This window comes from Centroberyx affinis, unplaced genomic scaffold (assembly GCF_046629955.1).
Source record: "Centroberyx affinis isolate AG114_WGS23_722 - 3 ecotype Tasmania unplaced genomic scaffold, CSIRO-AGI_Caff_v1 ptg003878l_1, whole genome shotgun sequence".
NCBI classification, from domain to species: domain Eukaryota; kingdom Metazoa; phylum Chordata; class Actinopteri; order Beryciformes; family Berycidae; genus Centroberyx; species Centroberyx affinis.
The window spans coordinates 130,112-146,446 of record NW_027281719.1 but is presented as its reverse complement, the minus strand read 5'-3'; the positions used below and the strand labels follow the sequence as shown (position 1 = coordinate 146,446).

Here is a 16,335-nt window from a genome sequence, read left to right as displayed (position 1 = left end):
TAAGTCTCGCTAATTTAAGCGAGAGTTCCGTTCCATTACCGTGGCTTATATGATTACCCTGCTCAGTAACCAAGGTAACTTATACCGCAGAACTTTTTTTTTTAAAGATTTATCTTTTAGGCATTTTATGCTTTATTGACAGAGACAGTAAGGTATGGGAGAGAGAGAGAGGGGAGGACATGCAGCAAATGACCGTGGGCCTTATGGTACACGCTCTACTCAGTGAAAACCCTAACCCCCGTAGCAGGTTAACTGTCAAGATTAATTTATCTGTGTGTCAAAGAATGTCCGACGGGCAGAAACAGACTCCCAAAAGACAGTTCTGTCAGGTGGATTTTCACGCTCGCATCCCTGCATCACTTATGTCATGTCCGTGTTCGGAAACATATTCAGACCTTTTTCTCACAATGTGACCAAGCATGAATGTACGTGTTTACTTTAGTTCTAAAGACCGCATTAATAAAAATACACAAGTCATGAAAATCATGTCTTACCACTTTCACTGTCTCCAAAATCAGTCAAACTGTATTTATATAGCACAAGTCAGACATCAAATGCAACTCCAAGTGCTGAACAAAAAGAGTTAAAAAGAACATGAGGTTAAAATAAAAAAAGACGCCTCATTTCTGTGTCTGTAGACATTGTCTCCTCATCAAGGGCCTAGACATGCTGGTGCCATCTCCCTGCAAATAGATAACACTGCAGTTGTTAAAGCAGAAGAAGACAGAACTGCATAAGATGCACAGTGTTTTAACAAAATAAGACCTACTCACACATGGGTCAGGTAAGCCTTCAGCATCTTGAGTCGGGGGATCTAGCAGGCAGATAGTGTCTCCACTCACTGACAGATATAGGCGTACCGTTAGTTATTACCACTGAGAGACTGATACCTGTGGAGGAAAAGTAGTAGACAATACATATTGTACATATTGCTCCTGAGCACCTTGGGGAATGATGTCTGAGGAGGCCCCCCCCCCCTCTATTCCCTCTATCAGTGGGCGCCCCTGGGTGCAGCTCAGCACCAGCTCCTCTGGGGTGTGAGGTCCTCAGGTGGAGCTCCCCCACCGGTAGCGGTGGCATCCGTCTATTTTTTGGTGGCTACAATATTACATATTTACAGCTCAACAACTATTTTAACAAATACATTTCACATTTCATTATAGGCTACTTACCACTCTGGAAAGTGTTTTTGTATTTAATTTTCACTTGTTGCCACGTTGGTTTCTGGCTATTGAGATGGCTCCTGTTGAGATGTAACAGTGAAGAATGAATAAAGGCCAAGGGTCACTAGGTCAGAGGGGCTTCACACACCTCACTGAATTAGGCTAATTAACAGTAAATGCATTGTAGTTATGTCGGTTCTCCTAAGTTAGCCTACACCATTATTTTAAACATACATCTGATATTATCTAGCCTACTGATAATATAGCCACACAGTCTTACTGTATCTAGTGATCTGAATGTTCATGTATTAATAAATACAAATGAAACAATAAGTTTAGTTTAGTCTGTCTGCAATTTTTTGCCAAGCCATCTCCCTCGCTTTGTATATTGCGGCAGTATTGCCCTTTTTGGTGACGACCCTTTATATTCCTCGTATAATTCTATATTCCTCGTATAATTCTATATTCCTCGTATAATTCTATATTCCTCGTATAATTCTATATTCCTCGTATAATTCTATATTCCTCGTATAATTCTATATTCCTCGTATAATTCCATCAGCAGGGTTTGTTCCGCCCCTGAGAAGAACACAGCTCTCGTTTTCCCTTCTTTTTGCATCATTGTATCGTTTTTTCGACAATCGACTCTTCTGGGCTGCTTATGTACTCCGTGTGCGCACAATGTAAGATTATTCAAGCCTGGTTAGAGTTAACGTTGACTAGACACGGCTGGATTGTGTTAGTGGAACCCCCCTGGAACGATCCCCCCTGGAACGATCCCCCCTGGAACGACTGAACGACAAGCAGTGACAGACATCTCACTCTGTGCTACTTTGAGAGCTTTCTTGTCTTGACTGAATACACAACAAATGATATAAATACTATTAAGGTTATGTTTTATGATTCAAAGTGCAGATTTTATAGAGCATCTTTGGGAGAAATTCTACACAGTGCCATCTATCTGCTCAACAGGGTCACAACATGAAAAATCCCTCAAGAATGGAATCATTTTGATCAGAGATTCAACTCTGCCACTTGACTTTGTGGACCAATGCTAAAACCTCTGGTGTGATTTGATCACTGTGGGTAAGCATGAGTGGCAGACACACTGGTAATTGACCATCAAACAGTGCTGGTATGAATGAGAAGCTGACAGGTGCCATTCAGGCACACATGGGGATATTTGTCACGCCTCGCCTCCTCTGTGCTAAATCGGCCCTGAGATCACCCGGTCTGAGCCTCCAGAGAAATGGGATTTTATGGCTGTTTCCCCAGACTGGCTGCTGCTGGTGGGCGACTGTTCATCAAATCCTACACAAGTCACCAAAGTGAAATATGGCATTAACTTCAGAGTTTACTGTGAAAGTCATGAAAACACTTATTTCACTACAAAACCTCTGCAGGTAAATCACAGCTGCCCTTAAGACCCCAGTGCTTTCATAGCCCACAAAAGAAATTGTGTTGTAATTCTACTTTTTTTCACCTATTTACAATTATTGATGGCATTTTCTTCGTTCCATCGGCTTAAAAACAGTTCAGCAGCATGACTTGTTTTTTTTATATATTATCAGAATCTACTTTGTCGTCTGCTTTATGTGCTAGAAGTGATTTTCAGACTGTTCCTCCAGACAATGGCAGTGAATTGAGAGAGAAAAAAACACAATTCTCCAGTCTGCTCTACCGGAGCAACAGATCACAGAATCACTGATTTGGGGGTTTTATCATGGAGGAAGAGACACAAGCCAAGATACTATAAAAGTTCAACATCACATTAAAGTAGAATATCTTTGTGACTACTGAGTTAATACTTATGGGCAGCTGTATATTATACAATAAATGCATGACAGAAAGTGATTGTCAGTGACATTAAAGTAATATCAGTCATGCTTTATTTTGTTCTTTATCGGCCCTATGCGTTAGGAAATCCAAATTCAATTCATAAACATTGCTCTCTCCATGCCAAAACTCCCTTTAATCAACATTCACACCTCTTTGTCCACTCTCCTGTGTTCACCTTCCACTGGGAACAACAAAACTTTGATAAGCCACAATAGATGGCAACTTGTAGCTGCAACAAATATTTGTTGCTTCCATTGAAGTAAAAAAGACAAGCAGCCAGGCAACAAAACATCATGATAAACAAGATGAAATGAGCAGCGTTAACAGTCCAGATGAACAGACTGTAACCTCTTTTGGAGAACAAAAGACACGTCTCACAAGCCACATGTATTCATATTTACATTTTATTTCATGTATATTAAAAGAAATAATACAGATTGATTATACAGAATTGAAATAGAACTGGAAGACAAAACACTGTCTTTGTCAAATGAGGAGAGATGAGTGGAAAAAAGGCAGAGATGGTGTCAATATTGGCAATTTTGTCAGTAGAGGAGAGAGAGAGTGTGTGTGTGTGTGTGTGTGTGTGTGTGTGTGTGTGTGTGTGCTGCACCCGAGGAGACAGGTGTGTTTTTGTGCTTATTTCTTATTAATGTCCTCACAAAGACAGAAAATGACAAGTATTCTGCAAAGTGAGGAGAATTTGTCAGATTATTTTGGGTTTAGCAGTGAGAGGAGAGGTGTAGAGTTAGAGAGTCAATTAGAAGCACAAACACCAAATACTGTACGTCAAAAACAAGCTGAAAATAACATTTCATGGCTCTGCTGATTTGAATGGCTCCAAACTTTCTTTACAAAACAAAACAAAGTAAAGCAGACAAACTGCAGTCAGTGAGCTCAAGAAAATTGACTCGCAGGAGACTCAAAACTCTTCAAACTGGTAAAAGAGAGGAGAAGATGAGACTGTGAAAAGAGGTGTGGCCTGTAGGCTTCCAGGTTTCTGTCCCAAACCGATCCGGCAACATTATCACTGGGCAGAGGAAACCGAAAGAGCAACTTGTTGCCGAGCAAAATCACACAGACAAAAGCTTTGAAACCAGTATGTCATCACTGTGGAGGAAAACAATGAATGCTCTCCCTATTGATTCTAATAATAATGACATAACATATTAACAACTATTCAGCTATAATAAAGGGGAGACTTCTAGTGCTGCTCCATTAAGGCCCATGCAGTGGAACAGAAATAGCAGAAAATATTACAGCAACAATACAAATATGCAACAAACATAAGAACTATATAGACCACACAACAGTTTCTGTTTTCATATGAATAAATGTCAGTTTGGATACTCTCTATCACTGACTGATATAACACAAAGAAAAGGAAAGACAAAGAAAAGAGCGCCACCTACAGAAAGTCAAACTGCATCAACAGAAAATCCAAGGAAAAAGACGTCACAGTCCCGCCCACACTGTTTGATTGACAGGTGATCTCTGGGAAGTGCAGTGCAGAAACACCACAGCAATGAGCGCTGAGCAACAAAGATGGAGACAAAATTTAAAAAACACTTAAACAGAATCTCACACATTGCTGCTTTAATCACTCCTGTCTACTTGAGCTTACACAACTCAGCAGTGGCTCCATAATAAAAGCAAAATCCAGGATGGAGAGGCTGAGTGAATGTGGTCTGGACTCTGTGGAGGAGAGTCATGGTTTCAGAGACGCTGTAGAAGGACAGAATACCTGCTCTGTGATCCAGGTACACTCCTACTCTGGAGGACAGAGGGCCTGGGATGGGAGTTTTGATATTGTTCTGTATGAATTCATAACTATTGTTGTAATAATCTAATGCCCAAGACTTGTCATTGTATCCAAATAGACCTTCATTCCCTGTTCTGCTAATATCTTTATATGCGACTGCTATTGAACCTCCCTTCCCACTCCACTCCACCTCCCAGTAACAACGTCCAGTCAGACCCTCTCTACTCAGGACCTGACAGCAGTGAATGAATCTGTCTGGGTGTCTAGAATATAACTGTCCTTCACTCATAAATGTTGCTTTTCTGTTCCCATCAGATAATGACAGCCATGTGAATGCTGTGTTTGGATCCAGTGTGATTTGATGTGAATATTGTAAGAATTCAGCTCTGGTCTTGGGCTCTGGTTGTGGCAGTAAAACATCCACTTCAGTCAGTGTCAATGAGATCTTAGGCCATTCCTCTGTAAGAATGCCCTGTAGTTTATCTCTGGCCTCTGACACAGCTGCAGTCACATCCTCAAAGTAGCGCAGAGGACGGATATCGGTGCCGGGTGAGTCTGTAGATTCACTGAGACGTGACAGCGAGGGGTAACTGTGTAGAAAATGGATGTGATCCTCTGTGTGTGAGAGCTGCTCCAGCTCAGCGTCTTTCCTCCTCAGCTCAGCGATCTCCCGCTTCAGCTTCTCCTGAAGTTCTTCGGCCCGACTCGCTTCCTCTTTCTGCCGGGATCTGATCCGCTCCTTCGCATCGGAGCTTCTCTTCTCAATGAACTGGACCAGCTCAGTGAAGATCTTCTCACTGTCCTCCACCGCTTTATCAGCAGAGCCATTGATAGCCTCCGCCTGCTGTTGAAGCACCTTCACGTCTTTCTCTCTGTCCTGGATTCTCTGCTGGATTTGTTGCCGACTCACCCCGAGCTCTTTCTGCCTCTCGGTCCTTTCTGCTGCAGCTGAGACTGTGTAGTGGCCTTTATGTTCATCCATGGAGCAGACATAACAGATACACTGCTGATCAGTACGGCAGAAAACCTTCATCACCTCGTCATGACGAGAGCAGATGTTCTCCTGAAGCTTCTTGGAGGGGTCGACCAGCTTGTGTCTTTCAAAGGTAGAGGATTCATAGTGAGGCTGGAGGTGCTGCTCACAGTAAGAGGCCAGACACACCAGACAGGACTTGAGGGCTTTCAGCTTTCTCCCAGTGCAGACATCACAGGCCACATCTCCAGGTCCGGCATAGCAGCGATCAGGAGGAGCAGCTTGAAGTCCTGTCTTCCTCAGTTCCTCCACCAACTCTGCTAACATGGTGTTTTTCACCAGGACAGGCCTTGGTGTGAAGGTCTGTCTGCACTGGGGGCAGCTGTGGATTTTCTTCTGATCCTCTTCATCCCAGCAGCTTTTAATACAGCTCATGCAGTAGCTGTGCCCACAGGGAATAGTCACCGGATCCTTCAGTAGATCCAGACAGATGGAACAGCAGAATTTTGCCCCGTCCAGCTGAATTCCTCGCTGCGCCATTTCAATTCTCAGTGACAGTGAATGTCAGATAGTTTCACTTCTCTCAACAGAAAGAAGTTGGGCTCTGATCCAAACCAAACCTCTGTTCCTTTTCTTCATGTTCATGTGCTGATCTGCAGTGAATGGGCTTGTCAGCTCTTGCACTTCACAACATGCTCTTTACACCCATCTTTCAACTGGCAGATCTGTGAAAGGGGAGGGAACAGGAAATATGTGGACAGAATGGAACTGGCTGTATTTGAGTCCAGGAAGAAGAGGGAGGGGTGATCAGGTTTTGCAGATTATGACAAATAAAAATGGAATGGTTAATCTTGGGGTCAGTGATCTCAATGGGATAATTAAAAAAACACACCTTTAGCTCTCTCTCTCATGCGTGGGTGTTTCTGAGTGTGGAGAGATAAAGAAGATAAATGCTGACTTATTGGATATGATATACTTTATTGTCCCCGTTTGGACATTTGTCTTGGACTCAGGAGTCATTGCACTTTAACAGATAGACAATTGACAGATACACACTACATAGACACATGACACAGTCAACCCTTCGTTGTTAAAGTAAGAGCGTTAGTAAAAATGTTATTGCACCTCTAAAATGCCATAAAACTTTAAGAAAAAAAACCTCTAACATATTGCACTACATATTGCACACACCCTCACATTCCAGTTGCTCACCCCTGTAGAATTGCACAGTTGTAGCTAAAGATGAAGCCTATCGTGAACATCGCTATATTACACAGTCCAGATTGCCTCGTACTACCTCCCTACTATTTAAGATGTTAACTGAGGACGGGACAAATGAATTAAATTTAAAACGATTGAGTCTACCTTTGGGCACTCTGTATCGTCTGCCAGAGGGCAGAAGCTCCTACTCAGACTGGAGGACATGAGATGGGTCAGCCAGTATTCTATAAGCACCTCTGAGCACAGACTGTTCATATATTAACACAAGGGACTGCTGTTCTTTCTTCCCTATCATCTTCATGGCAGTCTGTACGGGGTTCGTTCGTTCTGGAGCAGAGAAGACCTCTGCGGAAAATTCGGCTCCTGGCAGTGGTGTAGTGTAACTCATCTCGGTCGTGTATTGTACACTTGAGTGACTGAGTCTAAGTGCTACACTTACTGCAAGTGTGATGGCTGAGGGTGGATCTTGCCACCTTACCGTCTCAAAGTTGAGGAAAAGCGTTGTTGTTTGGAAGCCGAACTCAGGGAGAAAGACAAGCACATCCTGGAGTTTTCCACAGTCGCCACGGCCCAAGCAAAACACCTCGCAGTCCTGGGCTTGTCTGGCTGCAGTAACCGGAACGTGACCACGGACAACGATACCACTCTTCCGTGGACCGGCTCAATCACCACAGGAGCGCCAGAGCCTGGGGCTGTTTCAGCCCAACCTGAGGAGCCGTGGTGTCTCCTGGGAGCAAAGCCCAAAGCAATGGCCAGCTCTACCCTCTGTCATATCCCAGCGGAGTCACGGTCTCTCGTGGGGGTAGAGTGAATGCCCCGGTGAACTCGATTCCACGTAAACCAGAGCACTGGTCTGTGGCCCGCAAGGGTAAACATAGTGCAAAGCGCCCGTCTCCACTTCCTCCGCTTCTGGACATCCCGCTCGCCAACAAGTTTAACATCCTGAGTCTGCAGGAGTTTCCTCCTCTGGAGGGATGCTACCACCTTCCACTGTCCCGTCTGTCAAACCGGCCTCGGCTCTCAGCGGACCAAGCGCCAAGATCCCCAGCCTGGTCCCTCTCGATCACCTGCAATTCCAGGGACAGCCAATGTCCAGCAACAGAGGTCTCTACATCAGGCTCCATCCCACCACCGCCACACCCCTAGATGGTCAGGCATGCACACCCAGGCGCGGCGCCCACCCTGGGTACCTCTATGGTCCAGCACGTGGCGGTGCGCGGTGGCCGGACTTTCTGTTATCCAGGTGTCTGCGTAAAGGACATTACACCCACCGCTCTGCAGCTGATTGAAAAACATAACTCTGCCTCTGCAGTCGTTCACGTTGGTGATAACGGCGGAGCTTCACAAACAGGAGTTTGTGCGCCTCGTGGACAATCTACTGGACACCGGGAAGCAGGTAATTGTTTCTGGCCCACTCCCCTCCCCGCGTTTTGGTGACGTGAAGTTCAGTCGCCTACGCCAACTGGCTAAAGGGTTACTGTATGAACAGAGATTTCCCCTTTGTTGACAATTTTGCTGCCGTTTTAAATAGACCTCAGCTTTTCAAACCAGACGGCCTCCATCCTTCCCAGGAAGGCTCGCGCCTTTTATCAACCAACATTGAACTGACGTTGCACTCCTGCAAGGCCTTTACCTCATGACCTGCAGTGAGTCCATCTGACTGTACCGTCCTGGGCTCATACAGTACTCATTCAGTAGCCCCCTCTAGCTCCCCCTACCTGTATGGTAGTCTCCATACAGTTACTGCTATCCCTGTCACTACCTTCCCCTTGTGGAATGATCAGAGCCATCCCTGTCCGCATTTCTCAGAAATATGTATGGTCTATTGATAAATATGCAAATAAGTGGCAGGTAGATTTTAACGCTCTACGCTCAGTTCGTCCTGTACCCACTATGGTTTGTGGGTCATCAGATCAGATTGTATCTGTTAAGTGTGGTCTCTTCAGTGTTCTCTGACTAACAAGTATTTTATTTGTCATGATTTTATTTCCTCCTATAATCATAATTTTCTCATGCTAACAGAGACATGGTTAAAATGTAATGATGCCACCTCCTTGACTGAAGCATCCTCCCCTAACTACTCCCACTTATCTAAACCTAGGCCTTTGGGCCAAGGAGGTGGTGTGGCTGTAATACATGGCAATGAGTTTAAATGCTCTCCCATCTCCTTTGGCGAATTTACCTCATTTGAACATCTACTTTTCTCCATTAACAACATACATCAACCAATTGTCTGTGCAGTACTCTACCGCCCCCCTCAACATACACTTAACTTCATCTCTGACTTTTCAGAGCTCTTATCATTTATGATGTCCAGATATGGGAAAATTGTTATTATGGGTGATTTTAATGTTCACGTTTGTTGTGCAAATGACCCGTTGGCCTTCGACTTTAAAAATGTATGTGACTCATTTGGCTTAACCCAATCTGTTACTGGCCCTACTCACAATCGGGGCCATACTCTTGACCTTATCTTATCTTATGGACTTACCCTGGACAGTCTATCAACTAAAGAGCTTTTTGTCTCTGATCACCTCACCATTACCTTCAACCTCTCTGTCTGCAGTCTCTCTAATGCCCCAGTCACTTGCTTAAAGAGACGTGTAATAAACTCCTCAACTTCAGCCATGTTTATTAGGGAATTTGACCAATCATGCAATAACTTCACGGCAGATACTTCCCCTGAGAATTTAGTAGATCAGTTTAATTCACTCTGTATGGACATTCTTAATAAAATTGCTCCCTTTAAAAACAAAAGGAAAACTGGTCCAATTGGTACTCCCTGGTTGAATGACTATACTCGCAAAATAAAGAGGGAATGCAGGGCAATGGAACATAAGTGGAAGCACAGCAGACTCGAGGTGGACCTTGCTCAGTTAAAAAATCTAATGTCCAATTACAACTCTGCCGTCAAAACTGCAAGAAAAAATGATTTTTCTAATATTATTGCTGAATGCCACCATAATCCTAGAATATTGTTCAGAACTATTGAACATGTTGACTCATTTCCTGATCATTCATCAGAAGCATGTGAGAACTTTTCAACATTATTCACAGCTAAAATTGAAAAAATCAGGAGTCAGATCATACCACAGTTTTGTAACTTTACTATTACCCACCCACCTACAGTCTCATTCCCCTCTTTTGAATTGATCTCTCTCCAGACGCTGCTGGAGACTGTCTGTCAGCTTAACTGCTCTTCGTGTCATCTAGATGCAATCCCATCCAGACTCTTCAAAGAGGTATTACCACATATCTTTCCAATTGTTCTTTCCATTATCAACGGTTCACTAGCCACTGGCTATGTACCATCTTTTTTCAAGCACGGTCTTGTGGAACCTCTTCTCCAAAAAAAATATTTAGATCCTTATGTACTAAACAATTATAGACCAATCTCCAAACTCCCACTTCTTTCAAAGATCTTAGAAAGGATTGTATACAAACAATTAACAGCCCATATGAGCCAACATGATATCTTTGAAAAGTTCCAATCTGGTTTTCGAGAAAATCACAGCACTGAAACTGCTCTACTTAGGGTGACCAATGATCTCCTCCTTGCTGCTGATGCTGGTGAAGGGTCTGCCCTGATCCTACTTGACTTAAGTTCTGCTTTTGACACAGTAGATCATAGTACCTTAAAAGTACCTAAAAGACATCGTAGGAGTTGCAGACACCGCTCTCGAGTGGTTCATCTCTTATCTTTCAAACAGACAGTTTTCAGTCACTCTTGGTAATTTCACATCATCTACTGCCGCTATGAACTACGGAGTACCTCAAGGCTCTGTCCTAGGTCCTCTTCTATTCTGTATTTACATGCTTCCACTTGGCAGATTAATACAAAATCATAATATCTCTTTTCATTGCTATGCCGATGACACTCAAATTTATGTGTCTGTAAAACCAGGATCCCCCAGCAGTTTGACTTCTTTAAAGACCTGTCTAAAGGATATCAAATGCTGGATGTCTAATAACTTCCTCCAACTCAATGAAGAAAAATATGAAATAATCTCATTCGGGTCTTTAGATTTCAGTGACACATTTGTTAACGTAGCACCTTCTGTTAAGCCTAATGCCAGAAATGTAGGAGTTATTTTTGATTCCAATTTAACTTTTGATCATCATGTCAAGAAGGTAGTTCAGTTCTGCTTTTATCATCTTCGAATGGTGTCAAAAATCAGATCATTTCTATCATTCTCTGACTTGGAGAAAGTTATTCATGCGTTTATTTTCTCAAGAATTGATTATTGCAATTCACTCTTTACCTGCCTAAACAGTAAAGCACGCTCACGCCTTCAAGTTGTACAAAATGCTGCAGCTAGACTGTTGACTAGATCAAATAAAAGAGATCACATAACCCCTATTTTAGCCTCTTTGCATTGGCTCCCAGTTAACTTAAGGATTGATTTTAAGATTTTACTCATTATTTTTAAAGCACTACATGGTCTAGCTCCAGCATACATCTGTGAACTTTTATGCCCCTATCTTCCTGCACGCAACCTCAGATCTCAGAGCAAAGCTTTGCTAACAGTCCCCCAATCTAGACTCAAAACTAAAGGAGACTGTGCTTTTGCTGTCAGGGCCCCAAAACTCTGGAACAGTCTTCCTGTTGAAATTTGTCTTGCAACCTTGCTGATTTCTTTTAAAACGCTATTAAAAACACATTTTTATAAGCTTGCTTTTTTGCATTAACTTTTTTTTGTTGTTGTTATTGTTGTTTTGCTAGTTGACTGTTTTTATCTTTTTTGTTGTTTGTGTTTCCTCTGCTGTGGGGGGTGGATTTTATCTGTGAAGCACTTTGTAACTCTGTTTTGAAAGGTGCTATATAAATAAAGTCTATTATTATTACTATTATTATTACCAGGCGGGTGAGCTTAGATTTTAGGTGAACAGAGAGGTTACCATACCACACCTGTATCCCGTACCTAATCAGGCTCTCCAGGACAGCTTGGTAGAACAGGGACATAACTTTCTGGTTAACCCCGTACAACCTGAGCCTTCTTAAAAAGTGTAACCTCTGCTGTAGTTTAGAGCATAGGCTGTCAACATGGGCTTGCCAAGTAAACATGATCAATGTGGGCACCAAGATGCTTGTAGGAGCTCACCTGATTAATAGGAGTATGGTGGATAATCACATGGCCTGTGGTCCCCCACTGCTCTAGGGTCAAACACCATCTCTTCAGTTTTCTTAACGTTTAAAATGAGGTGGTTGGCATCATTATCTCTAATCTCTCCTTATCTTTTACTTTGTTTATGAATGTTTACAATAATTTAATCTTTGAAGCACAATGTATTGTTCATATAGGCTAGGTATTGCAGTAATTGTTACTGTCACTTTAAGAAACTCCCTTGCAACAACACACAGTGTTATGGCTTCATCAAATAAGAAACACAAGAGCCAATGAATTAGAATGAGTTCCTGAAAAGAGATGTAGCCCAAAGGTTTTAATCAAAACAAATCTGATAAAGAAAATAAAGTCAGTTACAAAAGTGAGTTGGAAGAGACATTTTCCATGTTGTCATGTTAGAGACAGATAGTAATGTTGTAGGAAAGCCACAAGGGGGCAGTATCATCATATTTTAGCTGCAGGCTCACACCAGCACTAAATTCATGCTCAAGCCTCAATGCCTTTTCCTTTCTGTCCACTAGGTGGCCTCACTTCATTTCTCAAGCTGTATCCCTCCTGAACCCTGACTAACATTAATTCATGCTTTTTTCCCATGACAAGACCTCATCTTCATATAACATATGAGTTTGACTTTATGGATGAATTCATATTGATTTGTGTCAGTTAAAACAAATAAAAAGGTGGGTAAACTGAGACTGTCTGTGTTTCCCCTCCACTACATCCCTGCCTGGATGTTTTTACAACAGTCACTGCAATCCATTAGTGTCTGCCAGCCAAGCAGACACATGATACACAGATATGGAGATGCATTAGCAGATGCAGATGAAGCTGCTCACTTTACTGCAGAGACTCTGCACATTTTTACACTGCTGCACCACCTTAACCCTAACCTTAACCAAAGCTGTGTTACTTGCCTAAACTCGACGGCCCATTAGCCGACCTTGTCATGTGACAAACAGGTGAAAATAGCTGGTCCAGTTAGTGCTGCTGTCACATAATCTGTTCATGATGGAGGAATGGAATCTTTACTTCATTTGAGCCCACAACACAAAATCTGCATTTCAGAGTTCATGCTCATTCCCAAAACTTTTTTGAGACTGTGTTGGAAACACAAACACAAGTTGATTTTTGCACATTGGGAACATTTTGCAGGTTACACAGCACATGTGCCAATGGTTGGCATCCCCCGGGTGACAAATCTTTCTCTGCAAGGGGAGGATTACACCCAAAATGACAAATGTGAAAATCGGAGATACAAGGTTCCCTGGGGACTCCAACAATATAAAATATACTTTTCAGACTTGACAAGCACATCAGACAGACATGAATATTTATCTCAGTTGTCGCTGGAAAGAGAAAAAAACAACAACTGTTGGCTGGGTCCTGGGTCTATGAGATGTTTGATGGTTTGATTGTGTTTTAACTCTCTCTCTCTCTCTCTCTCTCTCTCTCTCTCTCTCTCTCTCTCTCTCTCTCTCTCTCTCTCCAACGGTTTTGGGGGTTTCAGACAGAGGTGCCTATTTTCTTTCTTTCTTTCTTTCTTTCTCTTTCTGTCTTTCTTTCTTTATCACACTGATATGTGCATTTCATCAGTCAGTTGAGTGCTGTCGTTCTTCTTCTCTGCCTCATATTCCAACAAAAAACAGTAGTATGACACCAGTGTTTGTGTTTCATTTATTTCCATGCACAACCTCAACGTCCAGCTTCAAAGGCAACGAGCTAAATTAAAGTCTTGTTACTATGTGACAACATTTTATAGTCCACTGTGCCGTATATTTCATGTTTATTGTGTGTGTGTGTGTGTGTGTGTGTGTGTGTGTGGTGAAGATGATAAATAAACATACTGTTTAAGAAGGTTTTGCTGTAAAAAGTCATTTCCTGGGCCGTCTCGATAAGATTTGTGGGATTTTGCTTTCAACCTGTAAAAATAAACAGAGACAGACACAAGAAGACCAAAATATTTCACAACTATTGAATGTGAGTCTTTTAAGCTGCGTCAATGACTCACATGGATGGTGCGACTTCCTGTGAGATTAGAGGTTTTGACTGATAATCTGTTACAGTCTAGTTATGTGGTTAAATGTGTGAGATCCTGTCCGTTCTTCATCATCTAGTGTGAGATTATTCACAACTGAGACCAAAAAAATCATTGAAATCTGTTGTTATGCGTGTGATACAATGTTTGTTTTTTTTAAATTGATTAGGACTTTGAAAGTTTTCTAGTGTGTCCCTCAGCTCACATGTCCATCTCTCTTAAGGCCGATTCACATCTAGAACAAGATCGCAATCTTTATATGCGACTGCTATTGAAACTCCCTCCCCACTCCTCTCCACCTCCCAGTAACAACGTCCAGTCAGACTCGAAATAGAACGTCTGTGTTCCCACTACAGCAGTAACTATAAAAACCTCCAAAACTATAACTATAAAGGCCCATTCACATAGAAGGATAACTATAAAGAGAACTATAACTATAAAAAGATCTCAATAGAACGTCTGTGTTCCCACTACAACAACTATAAAAACATCCAAAATGAGCCATTCACATCTAGAGTGATAAAGATAACTATCATGGTCGTTCCTTGTTAAATCAATATTCCACTTAGTTTTAACATGGAGGTTATTCAGCAGTTTTAACATTCAGCACTGGACCGCCATGAAAACCACAATAAAAGCAGGATCTGTTGTTGAATCTGTTCACCAACGTGTTCAATGTCAGTTTCCATTCAAATGAATGGGAAGTAAAAATCTGAACGCTACAAACTGGTCCAGCTGCATCTGATCCTGGTGAGGAGATTATATTCTGGTTTTCATGGTGATCCAGTTTTTATCCTATTAAAACCACATTGCATTGAAAAGTCCTAGATATTTAGTTTTCTTTAAGATATTAATTTGATACTGGACTCTTGATTTGTTCTGACTTGACTTGCTGTTCTACATTTAGACTTGAGACTTGACATTAATGACATGGACTTGACTTGGACTTGATTTGGTAATCTACATGTAGACTTGGGACTTGACTTGGACTTGACTTGGTAATCTACATGTAGACTCGGGACTTGATTTGAGACTGACTTGGGACTGGAGCGAAGTTGACTTGGTCACACCTCTGGTGCGCACCAATACTCTGATTACTGGGAGAAATCAGTTTAAGGCAATGTTTTAATTGCAACGGTCACATGGTTCAAAGTAATAACTCTTTTTTAACATGGATTCTTTGAAATAATGGGTCTGTCGTTCACCGCTCCACTGCATCATGTTCTCTGGTTTGTAAATACAACATCTGGGTTACTGTGTCTGCTGACCTTTGACCTGCGCAGGTTGAAAAAGCTCAAATAAATCTGACTAAGGCGTTTACATGCCCCGATAAACGGAAAGATTGAGCAGAAATCTAGTTGTGTTGTAGGTGTTCAGCATGGGTTTGAATCTGGCCCGCTCCCTTTGCTGCATGGCATCATCTCTCTCTCCCTCCAGATCCTGTCTCTCTTTACTGTGACTGTCTGATAATAAAGCAGAAATGCTAAAAATGAAGATTTCAAAAAGAAATCTATCTGTGTTAACTGGGTTATGATAGTATGATGTTAAAGGCGTGTACATGCCAATTTCAATGGTTGAGGTATTGCCTTAACTGGGTTAAGATTCAATGATTTGTGTGTATGCAAAGATTCACTTTTGGTTGCACACATTTCTATAGGAGTTGAAGAGCGCTCGACCTTCAACACCAGCTGTTTCAGGTTTGATTTTCTACCAGATCTCCTTATCAATAATAGAAACAAAGGTCAAATCACTTGTGGAGAAAGCATGGCTGTGGACACAGAGTGAATTCATATTATCTGAGCCTGTGTTTGTTTTGTTTGCATGTGTTCAGACCGCCTCAGACTGGTTTTCACAAACCTGGAACGACTGAACGACAAGCAGTGACAGACATCTCACTCTGTGCTACTTTGAGAGCTTTCTTGTCTTGACTGGATACACAACAAATGATATAAATACATTGTATTTGATGTATATTAAAAGAAATAATACAGATTGATTATACAGAATTGAAATAGAACTGGAAGACAAAACACTGTCTTTGTCAAATGAGGAGAGATGAATAGAAAAAAGGCAGCAAATTTGTCAGCAGAGGAGAGAGAGTGTGTGTGTGTGTGTGTGTGTGTGTGTGTGTGTGTGTGTGTGTGTGTGTGTGCTGACATGCCCCACTTTAAATGCCAAAGTCATCATCAAAGACATCATCAGCCTTTATGGCATGA

The 16,335-nt window shown here is 42.1% G+C and overlaps 1 protein-coding gene across 1 annotated transcript; it reads right to left on the bottom strand.

Moving 5' to 3' along the window:
- Window positions 1–3,443: 3,443 nt before the first annotated feature.
- On the bottom strand, window positions 3,444–6,277 carry LOC139662712 (E3 ubiquitin/ISG15 ligase TRIM25-like). The gene has a single exon (XM_071541435.1). The coding sequence runs from the start codon at window positions 6,275–6,277 to the stop codon at window positions 4,613–4,615; it is 1,665 nt and encodes a 554-aa protein (XP_071397536.1). The 3' UTR covers window positions 3,444–4,612.
- Between the last annotated feature and the right edge of the window lie 10,058 nt (window positions 6,278–16,335).

Coding starts and splice junctions, on each gene's coding strand:
- LOC139662712 (XM_071541435.1), bottom strand. CDS start 6,277: ATGGCGCAGCGAGGAATTCAGCTGGACGGGGCAAAATTCTGCTGTTCC.